Source organism: Pleurodeles waltl, chromosome 3_1, assembly GCF_031143425.1.
Source record: "Pleurodeles waltl isolate 20211129_DDA chromosome 3_1, aPleWal1.hap1.20221129, whole genome shotgun sequence".
NCBI classification, from domain to species: Eukaryota; Metazoa; Chordata; class Amphibia; order Caudata; family Salamandridae; genus Pleurodeles; species Pleurodeles waltl.
Window position 1 is genome coordinate 1,789,287,856 of NC_090440.1, and position 16,413 is coordinate 1,789,304,268.

Here is a 16,413-nt window from a genome sequence, read left to right on the forward strand (position 1 = left end):
TTCAGGCAGTGGCCTAGCTCATCAAGACCTAGAGTTTGGACATTTATAAAAACTTGAGAATTGTAAAAAGATAATATTGTCAGCTCCTTAAAGCATCAAAACCTATACTGCGAAGTAGAACAATTTGTTATATGGGCAGAGAAAGAAAGACTAAATTCTCTTTAGATGTCCCCTCATCAGTGTCCACTGTACCTGTTGAATTTAGCATTGTCTGGTCTATCTTTTTCATCCAATAAAGATCATCCTGCTGCAGCTATAAAATTTCGGAGATCCTCAAAGGCAAAATCATTGCATTCTCAAAAGATAATAATCCCTGTGTCAGTTTAGAGTAATCCCTTATAAATAAAGTTAGAATGGGAGCTCAGTACAGTTCTAGAAACATTGATATGTGCACATTTTGAGCCACTCTGCAAAGCTGCCATAAAATGCCTCTCACAGTAGGCTGTTTTTGTAGAGTTTTCTTCAGCTAGAAGAGTCAGTGAAATACAGACTATTTCCTGGAACAAACGTCATCTATGCTTTTTCAGAGACAAAGTAACATATTCCATATGCTACACTGTTTCACATATATCAAAATAATTTGCTTTTAATATTTTTTTTACAAATCCAACCACACCAGCAGACAAAGCATTGCACTCCCTGGACATCAAAAGATCTTTCCAGTTCTGTCTTTGAAGCAATAAAGGTTTTTGTCAAACAGATCAGCTATTTGTAGATTTCGAACAAAGGCAGGTACAGAACAAAACTAACTTAGGCTAGATGGATTGTGACGTGCATTTCCTTAGCTCCAATTTCTGTGAAAGGACCACTTTTGAAAGCAGTCAGAGCTCACTCAACTAGGGCTGTTGCTTCTTTATTTGATCTTTTTGCAGAAATGAAAAATTACCTAGCTATTGTAACAGAAAGTTTCTGATGGATACAACTACCTGTGGATTCCTCACTCACAGAATTTTCCCCCATGCACCAGCATCCGACGTAAATTTTCTCCTAGCTTCAGCACGTCGACGAGGACGTCACAATTCCCCGACTCCCACGCGACACCGTCTGACGTCATACAGGCAATAAAAGGTCCTCGCTGGTGTGCTGACGTCAGTTCCCTTTTTTCCGTGCCTTCGACCGACTGTTATTCTTCGAGAGAGCAACTGTTTCTGCTGCGTAGTTACAGTAACTGTATCTAGCGAAATGTCACAACGAAAGTCGGGCTTTAAGCCTTGTAGAGAGTGCGGGGGCAACATGTCAGTGACAGACCCACATGTGGATTGCTTGTGGTGTCTGAGCTCCGACCATGAAGTGGAAAAATGTGGATCCTGTCAACGCATGAATCCTAAAGCGTTGAAGGAACGAGAGGCTAAGCTGTTTTTGGCAAAGTCCAAAAAGAAGGAAAAGCGGCACCGGCGCAGATCTTCATCACTGAAATCTCATTGACGTCACCGTGACTCCCGGCGCCGTCCTGATTCTCGACCGCCGTTCGAGTAGAGAGCGTTCACGCTCGAGGTCGCCTTCGGTTCGGCGCCTTAAGACATGGGAGGTTAGTCCCACCATCACTCCTCAGCCGCAGATGCCTACCACTTCTCTGACTTCTCCGCCGTCTGTCTTCGAGGTCGTACCCCAACAGGATCCTGAGTTTTCACCTGCGCAATCTGAGATGCCTGGGCCGGCGCTGTTATCACCTCGGGCGCAGGCTCCGCAATATCCATCGTTCCCGGCGCCAGGTGCTGATAGTTCCACATTTCTTAATGCGATGTTTGCCATATTTGCACAGATGGCTCCAGGTGGTGTTCCAGCTGGTCCTTCGGGCCATTGGCTATTGGTATGGGTGCTACGGCTCCTTTACAGCCAACACCGTTCATGCCCTTCCTTCCAATGGGAGGTGCTGGCTCGGCGCCGGTTCCTTTGGCGTCGTCTACAAGACCTGTGACTCCGATGAGGACTGCTATCCCGGTGCCGGAGGGTTCTTCACCATCTCGTCCTCTGCCTCAGTCAGCACCGAAAAAGCCCAAAGCGCCGATGGATCCGGCCTAGGATGGATCAGAGGATCGGCGTCAGGTGAGGTCATCGGCGGACGCCTTGTCGACGCCAAAGATCGAGGCCAGGCTTCATTGTAGGAGGCTAGCTCTTCGCCTCCTTGAGGAACAATGAGTATAACAGGCAGGCCTTGGAGGAGGGTGAGATTGACTTTTTAGGCCTTCCCCTCCCAAGTGCCAACATTTTGACAGAAGTGCTACATCCGGCCTCGGCTATTGCAGAACCTCTTTTGCCTTTTAACGAGGCTCTCCTTGATCCAATTATGGAGATTTGGAAAAAGCCAGTCACTTTTACGGCTGTTAACAGGACAGTAGCGTGTAGATATCGTGTGGCTCCTGCAGATCCAGTTTTTTTTTTTCAAAGCACCCGACTCCAGAAAGCTTGGTTGTGCAAGCTTCATGTTCCTCATGTACTGCTCCAGGTTCCTTTCCAGGTGTTCCTTCGGACAGAGATTCTAAAAAGATGGACCAGTCTTCAAAAAAGACTTTCTATTCTTGTAGTATGGCCCTTAAGTCCAAGAATGCCACATGTATCTTGGGCAGATACATCTACGCCCTTATGGAGGAGGTCAAGACATCTCATTCTGGATTACCTCAGGAGGTGTTGGGCCTTTTGTCGGATGCTCAGGCTGCGGCGACCCAAGTAATCCAGTCAGGGCTGGACACAACTGATTCTGTGGCCAGGGCTATGGGCACCACTGTCGCTACGAGAAGACAGGCCTGGCTTTGTTCTTCAGGTTTTTCTCCAGATGTTCAGTCGGCCCCAGCTTGATCTACCCTTTGATGGAGATAAACTTTTTGGGTCAAAGGCGGACTCTACCCTTGAAAGGTTTAAAGAAAGTGGAGACACAATCTTTGGGCTTGCAGGCCTCCTCCTCTGTTTCTTCAGATCATTCAGAAGGTTTATGGGGTTTGGTCGTGGCTCCTTCTTTCGGGGCAGGTTTCAACAGCAAGCCACCACTGTCCTCCCCTACAGATCGTAGAGGGGGAGGGGGAGGGGGAGGGTTCGAACCAGAGGGGCCACCCAGCAGCACTCTGCCTCTTCCTCTTCCTCTGGAGGGGTGCAGCAGGGAAAGCAGCCTTAGTCATCCACCAATTCCCTTGCATACTACTCCTGCAGGGGGGAGGTTAATGTACTTTCTCCACATGTGGGAGGCAATAACATCAGACTCCTGGATCACCAGTATTGTGGGGAAAGGCTATGCCCTTCCCTTTCGGGAGTTTCTACCCCCCCATCCCGCCCCGTCCATCCTTCTGTTCGGAAGAATAGCTCCTGCTGTTACAACAGGAGGTTCTAGTCCTCCTTTCAAAAGGTGCAGTAGAGTTGGTTCCAGAGCAGGAGAGGGGTCAGGGTTGTTATTCAAGATATTTCCTGATCCCCAAGAAGGATGGTTGGTTGAGACCAATCCTGGACCTGAGGATTTTGAATTGGTTCCTCAAACAGGCAAAGTTCAAGATGCTGATCCTAGCACAGGTGCTTTTGGCGTTGAAAGAAGGAGATTGGATGGTGTCTGTCGACTTGCAGGATACTTACTTTCATATCCCGATACTCCAGTCGCACAGGAAGTATCTCCGGTTTGATGGGATCGCAACACTTTAAGTTTGCGGTCCTTCCGTTTGGTCTTACTTCAGCACCTCGAGTCTTCACGAAGGTGATGGCGGTGGTTGCGGCAGAGCTCAGGAGGAAGGGGGATAGCGATATTCCCTTACCTAGACGATTGGTTGATCAAGTCTCCGGAGCTTGTGCTGCATCACCTGCAGTTGACAACCCAGTTGTTGTTTGATCTGGACTTTTCGGTGCACGTGCCCAAATCTCACCTGGAGCCCTCAACACCTCCGCCCCAGCGGGTTCAGGACATTCAGGCGTTGATTCCGATGTTTTGAAATGGAGTGGTAGTTCCAGTCGGTCCTTCGTCTGCTCGGTCTGTTCGCTTCTTGCATACTGCTGGTCACTCATGCACGCTGGCACATGAGGGCTCTTCAGTGGTGCCTCCGAAGGCAGTGGTTTCAACACAAAGGGGATCTCGAGGAATCAGTAAAGATTTCCAGAGACGCTGCAGCAGATCTTCGATGGTGGGCTGCGGACGGCAACCTTTCCCAAGGAAGGCCGTTCACGCTGCCTCCTCCACTGGCCACAGTGATAACGGATGCTTCCACTCTAGGGTGGGGGAAGCTCATCTGGGGGACCTGGAGGTCAAAGGTCATTGGTCTCCAGTGGAACAGATGTTTCCCATAAATCTGTTGGAATTGCGGGCGATACGTCTGGCTCTCAAGGCCTTCCTCCCTTCCCTTCGCAGTCAGTCAGTCCAGGTCCTGACGGACAACACTACTGCGATGTGGTACATCAACAAGCAGGGAGGAGTAGGGTCGTACCTTCTCTGCAGAGAAGTTCTTCGGCTATGGTCCTGGGCAACGGACCATCGGATTTGCTTGGTAGCAAACCATCTGGCTGGAGTCTTGAACGTGCGTGAAGACAGTCTGTCGGCACATCTCGACTGATCACGAGTGGCGTCTTCATCCAGATCTAACCCTGTACATCTTCCAGATGTGGGGATTCCCTCAGGTAGATCTGTTTGCCACTCGGGAGAACGCGCACTGTCCGTTGTTCTGCAGCCTCCAGTATCCGGCGCAAGGGACGCGTTTCAGATGTCCTGGTACGGCCAGTTGCTTTACGCGTTTCCCCCCATACCCTTGATTCCTCGGGTTCTGAGGAAGATTGGCCAAGACCGGGCCCAAGCTCCGGATTGGCCAAGAAGGGTGTGGTATTCAGATCTTCTCCAACTCTCACTGTGCTCCCCGCTCCGTCTCCCTCACAGGGCAGACCTCCTCTCACAATCGCAGGGGCAGGTTTTACACCCCCCACCTCCAGAGCCTGCACCTTCATGCCTGGAGATTGAACGGGGCAGCTTGAGTTCCTTTTCTCTCCCACACGAGGTGGTGGATGTTATTTTGTCGGCCTGGCGACACTGCACCAAATCTATCTACACTAGCAGGTGGGCTAAATTTGTGAATTGGTGTGGAGAGAAGCAAATTGATCCTTTACGTGCCCACTTATCGGACATTTTGTCTTTTGCATTATCCTTGGCACAGAGGGGTTGTGCAGTTGCGACAGTTAAGGGCTACTTGTCGGCTCTGTCAGCCTTTCTGTGTCTGCCTGACCAACCCTCTTTATTTAAATCCCCAATAGTTTTGAGGTTCATAAATGGCCTGACTAATAGATATCCTCCCACTCCTTTCATTATACCTCAGTGGGATTTGAACCTAGTTTTAACATTTCTCATGGGCTCACCGTTTGAGCCGATGCATTCTTGCCCCTTAAGGCTGTTGGTTTTCCTTGTTGCCATTACTTCGGCTAGAAGGGTGAGTGAGCTACAGGCTCTTTCTGTTAAGCCCCCGTAGACATCCTTTTATGGGGATAAGGTGGTGTTGAGGACCAAGGCTTCTTTCTTGCTGAAGGTTGCTTCACCCTTCCATATGGGTCAGTCTATTACACTCTCTTCTTTTTACCCTCCACCTCATCCTTCGAAAGAGGAAGAAAAACTGAATCGTCTGGACCCGAGAAGAGCACAGAGTTTTTGTCGACAGGGCGAGGGAGTTCAGATTGGAAGATCAGCTCTTCATCGGGTACGTGGGAAAGAGGAAAGGAAAGGCAGTCCACTAGAGAACACTCTCCAGGTGGGTCATTCTTTGCATTAAGCTGTGTTACTCTCTGGCGAAGAAGGAACCCCCTGTTGGAGTAAGAGCTCATTCCACCAGAGCTAAGTCGGCCTCTTCGGCTCTGGCTAGAGGTGTTCCTGTGGTTGACATCTGCAAGGCTGGAAATTGGGCATCCCGCCACACTTTTGCGAACCATTGTTACTTGGATTCGGAGGTGAGGAGGGATGGCCATTTTGCACGGTCAGTGCTGCAGGATTTCTTGGTCTGACCATTCAGGCACCCTCCAGTGCGGTACTGCTTTGGGACTCTATTCAATGAGTGAGGAATCCACAGGTAGTTGTATCCATCAGAAGAAAAAGTTATTTACCTTCAGTAACGCCTTTTCTGGTGGATACACTAGCTACCTGTGGATTCCTCACGGTCACACCCGCCTCCCCTTTGCCTGTCTGGTCTTACCAAGATTTCCTTGGGTGAGCACCTGTATATTGTTAATATGTTGATACTGATGCAGATGTTATACATGCATGTGTTTTTATTTTTTATATATATATCTATATTTATTATTGTATATTTGTATATTGTTTTATATGTATATATTTATGCATATACATATTTATATAAATGTTTTTCTATTTGATTTAATTAAATATTATGGTATAAGATTTTATTTGATGTGTTCGTATCAGATATGTTTTGTTGATATTTACCTGTTCGCCTCAAAGGCATGTAAAAAATGTTGATAACTGATGTCAGCACGCCGGCGAGGACCTCTTATTGCCTGTATGACGTCAGACGGCGTCGCGTGGGAGTCGGGCAATTGTGACGCCCTCGTCGACGTGCTGAAGCTAGGAGAAAATTTACATCGGATGCTGGTGCATGGGGGAAAATTCAGTGAGTGAGGAATCCACAGGTAGCTAGTCTATCCACCAGAAAAGGCGTTACCGAAGGTAAGTAACTTGTTCTTCATTTCTATTAAGGACACAGAGGCGAGTATTAGGCTTAACGTTCTCCGCTTTATTCACTACCAGCAGCCATTAACTTCATGGATATTTGAAAATAAACTTAATTTACCATAAGTCCTTGGGAAAGAAAGGAAAAAAACAGTCTTGCCAATCAGAACGCTGCCTAACATATAACATTTATTGGAGACTCTCTATCCTCCTCTTTCTTCCTGCGAACACAGCCGTCGTCTGCAAAGGTCACTCTTGTTTATTGGAATTTGTCCCTGAGAGAGAAAACCATATCATAAGGAGTCTGGTTCAGGTGACAAGGACTCAGACATCATTCAATACTGTGAAAATTATCCACTTGGACATGTCTATCTAGATAAACCATCCCTAATAAATTCTTGCATGCATAAACCACATACATTAAAATGATACCAGCATAATTAATTTTGATATCCCATTGGGTGGGTGTGGTAACCACGTGAGAAAAATGGGTGGGCTAATCCTCGCCTCTGTGTCCTTAATAGAATTGAAGCTTTCTGTTACAATAGCAAGGACATTTTTCATTCTATATGAGGACCCGGAGGTGAAGATCAGGCTAGTTTAAAGCTTTTCCACCACTAGAGTTGCTAGATGTGAAACTGGTTTAAAGTAACTTTTTAAAAGTAGAATCTGAAGACCAGTCTGCTCCATTGCAAGTGTCTTCCAATTTAGCACCCAAAGTAAAAGGCTTCGATGCCATGGCTTCTTTCATGGTCCATTTGGCAATAGTAGAAGAAGAAACTGCTTTATCATTTTTAGTGAGAGCGATCAACCGTTCTCTCCCCTGAAGGGCGAAGATCCTCTGCTATCGACTCATACGCCTTGATTTCCTTAACACATTTTTGGAACATCTGGAAATGCTGAGTAAGACAGTTTTCGAACTACTCTTTGTTCTTCGAGCAATATGATTTCCACTTGTGAGAATTGGAATAATGCCTGCTTAGGCAATACACCACATTGGTGCATACACCTTAGGCATGCTTTGCTGACAATTCAACATTGTTGCTGATTGCTCATAGCCCCCCTGTTTTTAGACAATACAAAGTGGTAGTAATTTTCTTATTTTCTTTCTGATCATGTTGTGGATGCATTGTACCACAAGGAGAAATATTTTGAGTGCCAGTATGACAGCCCTGGATTCCAGTTAGGTGATGTGGCACTCTAACTCCTTACACCTTGAGCTACTGATTCAGCAAGTGTCAAGATAAGGAAGCACCTATAGTCAGGAATATTTGAGGCTTCGATGTTACTAAAGACTGCACTTTGAACATATCTGCTTTCATTAAACACCATTGCAGTACTGGTTTCATGCCAGGGGTGATTTTTTATTTATTTTATATAGTCCTATTCTCTTTATATTTTCTGATCTATAGAGAAAGGACCCCACCGTTCCTGGATCTTCTGAAACACTCTTGGATGCAGTTTCCACAGACTGACATCCTTCCAGTGCATGGAATGCCAACCTGCCACTTGCTCTGGACTTCCCCGGGAGATGTTCCACTGACAAAGATCAAGTTGACAAGGCAATAATCCCAAAATGTTCGAGCCAGATCTAAAAGGGTTTTCAGCCTTGTTTACCCCCAGGTGGTTGACATAGCGCACCTCCGCCACATTGTCCATCTTGAGAAGGACACAACATTGAACCTTGCCCTTGGTTTAGCATTTTACGGCAAAAGAACCTGCCATTAGTTCCAGACAGTTTATGTGAAGGGCTTGTTCTGCAGCAGACAATTTTCTGCCAGTGGAGAATTCTCTGCATCGTGCACCCCAACCTGAACTGCTGGCATCCGATTCTTTCACGAGGTCAGGGTTGGGAGCCAAAAAATGGCCTGGCCATTCCAGGCTTTCATATGGGAAACACACCACTACAGCTCTTTTTTTTTTTTTGCCTCCACAGAGAGAGGAATGGATTGGGAGTAGGCAAGTCCCTGTTCAAGATTGGAAATCTTCAGGCATTGCAACGCCTGATAGCGGTGGGGGCTCAGGAAGGTGCCCACTAGGGAGGATGAGAGAAGCCCCACAATCCGTGCCAAGTGATGCATAGATATCAGAGGTCTGGAGACCGTCTTCCTGAGCTTGTGCCTTACCTTGGTAAGTTTGTGAAAAGGGAGGCTGAGGGTAGCTTAGACCTAGCCTACTAAGAACCCCATGAAGACTTCTTGTCGTTGACCACAAACCCAAGAGATTGCAGCAGGATGATCGCCATCTGCAAGTGTTCTGTCAGACGTTTTGGGCTTTGGATCATAAGGATGTTGGCCAGATAAACAATCAGACGCACACCCGAGCTCTTAAGTGTTTGACTCCCTGTTTCAGCAACTTGGTGAAACACCATGGAGCGGAAGACAAACCAAAAGAAGACCGGTAAACTAGAACATTTGTGACTTTCACTAGGAACCGTTTAAAAAAAAAAAAAAAAAATGTGAAGAAGAAAGATGGGTGTTCTCAGGTAGGCGTCCTTCAAGTCCAGGCGGACCATCCAAGTAGCAACCTATAAAAGATCTCTAAGGAGGTGTATACCCTCCATTTTGAAGTGACGATAAACAAGCCACTTGTTGAATTCTTTTAGAATGATAACTGAGGGTTGACCACCGTCCCTCCTTTTCCACTAGGAAAAGGTTGCTGAGGAAACTCGTGGGGTGCAAAGTGGAAGGAATAATTGTGCCCTTCTCTAAGAGCTGTGTGATTTCCAGTTCCGCTAATTCAGATTGTTCACAAGAGAAAAACAGGGGTTTTGGCCTCTGTGGTTGAAAGGATACACCATAGAATTCTATCTGAAACCCTAGTACGGTCTGCATTACCTCTGCATCTGAGGAAAGAGCCTCCCAATTGTGCAAAAAGTGAACCAACTGGTCCCCAAGCTTTAACCTCTCTGAGTTCTGTACGCTCACCTTGGGAATTGTTGTAAAGACAGTTACCTGTGGATCTGCTTCTTGTACCCCGGCGAGGGGGGTAGTATCGTAGGGGGGAAGCTGCTGAATTTTGAGGAGTTGTGCCATTGTCTGTGGCGGGAGTCTGCACCTCTAGCGAAGGCTTGGTGAAAAGCGTGGCAGGTCGAGCACCCCCTACCACAACTGACTGCGGCAAAAACACAGGGCATAAAGATTCTTTTAATGGAGGTTTGGGCCTTGTCTAGGGAACTGAATGTGTTTTACAAACTTGCCTAGCTCCCAAATAATTGGGTCCCCAAAGAGGACCCCTTGGGCTATGAGACCTGCCTCCGAAGTAGAGAGCTTCCCAAGTTTCGGGTCGATTTTAATCAGGAGCATTCTACGCCACTCTGTCGAGATCGCACAGTTGGCGTTCCCGAGGAGGATTATGGCCCTTTGCACCCAATTAGATAGGGTCTCTGGTGAATTAGGGATTCAGATGCAGATCACATCTTCTGCCATATCCAATATCTTGGCTAGGGTCCCTGCCACATCAAAGAGCTTATTCTGGCATGAGCACCAGGAGCCCTTTTTGGGATCACAGACAAATTTTGCTAGAAAAGTGGCCATCTTGCCATCTGTTTCAGGTGTGAGGGCCACTTTATCCTCCAAAGAGGGCGCAGCACACTTTGTCTAGGGGGTTCTGCAGCCTGTCTGCTATACAGGAGGCCACTTTGGGTGCTGGGCACCATTCTGCAGAACATGAATGAAAAGGTCTTCCGGGTTTAACATATCTGAGTCAGCGAGTTGTAGAGCAGTGGCCACATTAGGATCATCCTCAGACGTTAATGGCTTGCCAGTCAGACCCTATGATCTCCTAGGGTCCCCATCCCCAGGGTCAGTGGGGGTCTCCTGTGGTAGCAGGGATCTGAGCATCAGTATGTGTGTTTTGCGAATTCATAAAGGCCTTTTTTTGGCTCTCAAAGGTGTCAAGATCAACCCCTGGGTCGTCTGCTCGTTTGTGCTTACTGTCTGGGTTGGGTGTAGCCAGCTGCCCTGGAAGTTTGGGGGCCAGGGGCCCAGAAGTGTCTTCCCTCTGCTCAAGGGGTCTCTGGCATTGCGCCTGCAATTGTACAGTTTTCCTCTTCAAGGGCGCTACAACCTGTGTAACCACCTTTAAAGATGAAGACATCCATGACCTGGAGAACTGGTCATCACTGGGAACGCCGTCCTCCTTCATAGATGCCCCCGAGTCTTCAAAACCCTCCATAAGGATTGTCAGCCCAAATATATCTAGGGAGCAGGTAGGAGATAGTGCAAACCCTGGTACAATACAAAAAGGTCCCCAATGGGATTTGGCAACTAAAGCCCTGGGACCAGCACCCTGTTTTCTATGAAGGGTTACTTGCCACCTGGGCTGTGTCCCAAAGGAAGTCTCGATTGAGGCCGCTCTGACCCGCTCCACGGGTGTTATGCTCCAGGCAGAGGCTCTGTTAGTTTGAAGCTGCCTAAATAGTGGGAAACAGCCTCTGTAGCAAGTTGCAGCCAGAGGTGCTTCTCTGTATTGATAGACAAGTGAAATTGACATGCTGGGAGGTAGAGATGCATGGAGCACATTCAGAATATTGTGCACAGGGCCCCCTAGTGGCCAGCAGACAGCACCACACACCAGAACCTGGCAGTGGTTGAAGCGCCTGCGTAGGAACGAAAGCGTTCCCCCAGCCGCTCTGTGGGAAGGAAAGAGATTAGCACAGTAAAGCACACAGAAATTAAGCAGCGTGCAGACCAGTGGGAATTCTGTCTTCAATGCCTGGCACCACCATGAAATCACTGTAGAAAGTCAGTCATTAAAAGAGAATCATGAAAGCTCTTATCCTAGGATGTTGGAGAGGGGGGATAGGCAGACTACAATGGAAGCTTTCTGATTGGCTGGACTGTTTTTATATTTTTTGTGGTTTTTTTTTTTTTTTGGTTTTTTCTTTTCCAAGGACGTATGGGAAATGTGATTCATTATCAGATCTCCATAAAGTTAATGGCTGCTGGTAGTGAATAAAGTGGAGAAAGTTAAGCCTAATCCTCGCCTCCGAGTCCTGACACTGAATTCCACTTAAGGTAATTTGTAAAGCAGCAATGTAGAAGACAACACATGTTTTCATAAAGCAATGTATCATCAACATTAGCATGGAGAAAGAAAGGGCTGTGGGACAAAGTGCTTAAAGACCTTTTCACTTAAGGTAAGCCTTGTGCATGTATTCCACTGTACTTTTTTTTATATACTGGCTTGGTAATCTTAATTCAATCTTTTGAATGTATAAAAGATCCAATGCTAGAGCAGTAAAATTGGTTTTGACTTGTGCTCCACCATTGACATCTTTCATAGGTTCACATGCAATCCACCCACGTCCCCATTTCCGGAAACATGACTTAATAAGGGTAAACCAAAGGATTATGTTAATTTCAATGTTATTGAGTGTAAAGGTACACTGCTATGTTAACATTGTTTCTCGAAAGTTTGTAGCTTGACGACTGGGTATAATTCAAGCATGTAAATCTATAAAAGATGCCGGAGAAACGGAGTAACCGATAAGTAACTTTTTTTCCTAATATGTAAAAGCTATACAACAGTTTCAGTTAATTAACTCATTGAATTTATAAAACTTCTAACCCACCCTGAAATTAATGTGTTGCTTCTGTTACAGGGACAGAGCAACTGCAGAGGCCTGCCTTTCGCACTCTTGGCTCAGACAAGGGGAATCCACTTATCCTAGTGATATGAGTTATGGAAGAACTTTGCAATATGACGAACAAATGCAAAAGGCTGAAGAAGGCAAAATCGGATCAGGCTGCAATGAAGCCTTCCCTGACATTGAGGACAAAGAGAATATTCCAGATGACAGCAGCATTGCCGCCAAGCGACTTCGGATTGATTATTTATACCAACAAACACAGTGCTTTTGACAAACAGACTTTAAAAAATGTGTATCTCTGTACAGGTACTGAAGATATTCAAGAGTTCCAGTCCATTCCAAAGGTTCACATTCAAGAAATCACGGTTTATTCAATCATGGGTTTAAACTGGAAATGCACTTTGACATAAGAAAATTATATTTTTATGATATGAAACTATTTGCACTTTTTAAACTATTATTGAAGGGAAATGGAAAGAATATCAAACTTTAGCAGTTATTTTAATAGATTATCAAAAGAAATTTGAACAGTCTGTATATTTAAGTTTTTATATACCTGTTAATAAAATAAGCTTTGCCAAACAAAAGTTGACCGTAGCACAGACTAAAAGCACATTTGATTCAGGTTTGAACACCTTTTCAATTATACAGTTCATACTGTGTAAGTGTTGTATTGAAGACTGGTTTGTTAAGCTTATTACTGCACCTAACTCTATTGTCAACCCTTGTTGGGTTTAAGTTTTAGTGCTGTGCTTGTGCTGACATTCATAAAGAGTAATTTGACATACCAGCATATGGTCAGTGTCTTGAAAAGCAAAGAAATGAAAGTGAAGAACAAAATGTTTTCAGGGCAAGGCTACCACCTAATCCTCATACAGCTATAGGCTAGACAATAAAATAGAACTAGAGGTACAGTCACAGAGTGAAACTACAATAAGCGGAGCGAGCACTGTGCAGCAATGTGAGAGGGCAGATGAATCACCTGGGTTATGGCAGGACATAAAGAACTATCCATTGTATTTTTGCCTTCATCCTCCCACCACTCGTCCCCTTCCCTCCCCCCCCCAAAAGAAAAGAAATAAAAGCATAGTTCTTGCATAAAACATCATGAATTAACACACTGATTCTATGACTGTCTGTTTTGCGTGTGAGATCTTGACGTAGATAAATCCATATCTTACAAAAGAAATTGTAGTTTGGAACATAGCTAAACAGAAAGAAAACATAACTAACCAATGTTAAAAGGTTGAGGTTCCTGTTTACGTTTTGGATGTTGTACAACTGCTACTTGACTCGTACAATACCAAAGATGATGCTGGCACCGCTGGGTAGTCTCATGTACGTTTGTTGTGCCCGTTCTTTTCTGTATTTTAAATTTGCTAATGTCTTTTTATTGTAGAGAGATTTGTAAAGAATTAGCTACACAGATGTTGTGTAATTCTGTTTGTGACAATCGTTTCTCAAGTTCTTCTTCCCATTAAAGGTGCTATGTTTGTATAGCACGCAGTGCACAACAATTATTCCTAGACGGTTCAGAGACCTACGAGCCATGGTATTGTGGTTGAGATTACATCAATTAGCACTAGCGCTGAAGGAAAACAATTCATGAATACAGCAAGATCAAGAATATTATGTGGAGAGAATGTAACATACTCTTATTAGCAACAATTCAAACAGTACAGATAGAGCAGCAATCAGCATTGCATACAGGCATGTAGGACCAACGGGATCCTGACACAGGATCATCAGTGTGGGACCTTAGGATAAGAGATGTTTGGCAGAGGGAACGTGTTGGAGGGATAAGCCTGGTTCTTATGGGGGCATAGGATATTTGTTGTGATAGTTATGTAATGGTACTAGTTTTAGATACAAGAAATAGTGTTGGAATAGGGTTTTTTTTTCACCTTACATTGTCTAGATGCTATTCATTTGCAATGTTGGCGCAAACATTTTTGTTTGTTCTCTGGCATTACCTGCCATTTATCCTCCCCAGCTTGTCTGTCCCGCCTGTCTATCATGTGAGCAGTAATCATTTTTGATATTTTGTGCATTTCTTTGTTGCCTTACCGTGCTAGAAAGCTAATTTCGTAACAACCCTTAATCAAACGACAGAGACCCTACAGATTTCCAGTTTCAGTATCTGATTTCCCTCTTCCAGAAGCCAGAGTTCAAAAGATCTTCAGTCAGCCAACTTAGCTAGAGTCTTGTAAAATCAATCAACTTTACAAAAAATATATTGTTCCCAGTTCTTATGCTTCCCTCAGTAGGTTGATCTCCTCTCTCTAAAGGGGGCGCATCTTTCACCGGGCGATATGTTCTAAATTTGTCTTCGCAACTAGGTAACATACTCTCTTTAGGGATGTTCTGAGTAGTTGGTGCTAAGAAAACATCACCTCCGAGTCAGAGGCTATATAATCCTCTGGCGACTCTTCTACTGTGGGAGAAGGTGAATAGGGACTTTCTGGTTCAGTGTCTCTTATCTCCTTCCCTCCTCTAAAACAATATGCTCAATCTAGCATCAGTATAAATGTCAGCAACTTCTTTACTAACACCTGCTATTCCTTTCTTACCTGGCCAGCTTTCTCACTGCCACGGTGTTCTACTCTTCTTTCTCTTCTGTTTCAGGTGTCAACTTTTTGTTACAGCCCTCTTTCTTCCCAAGGAGGTTTTTTTCTCTTCTGCCGGCTCTGTAATCAGTCTTCCCTTCAGCACAGAGGGCCTCCTGATTTCTTTGCACTCTTCATTAAACTAATCATGTACTTCTGGGATTTACAGAATTTGGTTTGTGAAAGGGCTGTTGAATTGAGAAAAGCTGAGTGCCTTAACCCACCTGAGCGCTAGTAACTGGAAATGCTTGAGGGAATTTGTCTTTGTTCATCATAAATAATGGTACTAGTACCTGTAATGCTAGTCTCCAGAGTCATTTCTGTGATGTGAATATTCTACACTTCAGGAGCGATATAGGAGATGGCTCGACCGCCAGATATGTGTGCTTGGGATTTTAGCAAGTAGGACTCCAGGCGGTCAGAGGTGTCTGGAAAGTTTGTGAAAACAGATGCAATTATTGAGGCATGCTGGCTCGGTACTATGTAGTGCCTTGAAAGCATGGGTGAGGTGTTTGAATTGTGCTTGTTCTTTCAATGGTGTGGTGTGATGCGAGTGGTGCATGGGAGGATGACCGTGATTCTGGCTGCCGAGTTCTGAATGGCCAGCAGCTTTCTGGTGAGTTTTTGGTCGATCCCAGCAAAGAGGATTTTCCCATACTCCCAACTTGCTTGTGACTAGGGCATGCAGGACTGTTTTGCGGGTGCAGATTGGGAGCCATTTAAAAAAAAAAAAAAACGTCCTCCGCATGTTCAGGGCATGAAATCATGGGGTGGTGACGGCATCGACTTGGGCGTTCACCTCAGGTTTTCTGGGGATGATGATACCAAGGTTCATGGTGGGGGTGGGTGTCGGTCCCAGCTCTGTTTGCCAGTAGGTGCAGTTCAAGGGTGATGTGCTTACCTCCAAGATCCTGATTTCGGCCTTGTTGGTGTTCAGCTTTAGACAGTTGGGCTTCAGCCAGTGAGTGATTTCAGTCATGCTGGCATTGAAATTGATCCAGGTATGTGTCATCGACAGAACGTTGATATTGTGAGTGTGTGTGATGCTGGCTAGAGGGTTCATGTATGTTATGTATATCCCATCCTATCACCTCAAAATGTCTATTTAGCAGTAACTATTAAAGTGTGTATTGAAAATTTTGTAGGCACAGCATTGTCCTGCCTACCTACTGTCCCATTCAAACCACCTTCATAGCCCCCAATACTTTTCATGCACACTTTGTGCAGAACTTGCTTGAATTCCATATTCTAAAGGGGCTTCATAACTTTTGCAATCTGTTTGAATACATCATGTTAACTCGCACATTTGGAAATGTTTAAAAAATGCCTCCAAAGTGTCAGTTTGTGAACAGCAGATTATAGCAGGTAGGAATACATTAGGATATTTAAATGAAGGAACCTTGGTGCTTTGAAAAGTGTATTTTACCTGCTGTAATGATTAAGGCAAATGAGTGCACAGCGTTCCATAAGAACCAAATAGGTTCATGTTATAGCATCTTTTAACAGAAAAAATACTTTATTTAGCTTTGGTGTAGCTGTAGGTATGAAAGATACCGTGACCACTAAAATAACCATTCTGATGG

General features: G+C 45.2%; 1 protein-coding gene across 2 annotated transcripts in view; it reads left to right on the plus strand.

Moving 5' to 3' along the window:
* STK17B (serine/threonine kinase 17b) overlaps positions 1–13,327 on the plus strand; it is a 79,979-nt gene extending 66,652 nt beyond the window's left edge. Inside the window, exon 8 of one of the 2 annotated variants that reach the window (XM_069225860.1) lies at positions 12,237–13,327. In XM_069225860.1, the coding sequence (XP_069081961.1) occupies positions 12,237–12,495 (259 nt within the window). In that variant the 3' untranslated portion in view covers positions 12,496–13,327. The remainder of the gene's footprint in view (positions 1–12,236) is intronic. The other variant, XM_069225861.1, reaches the window with a different exon arrangement.
* The last annotated feature ends 3,086 nt before the right edge of the window (positions 13,328–16,413 follow it).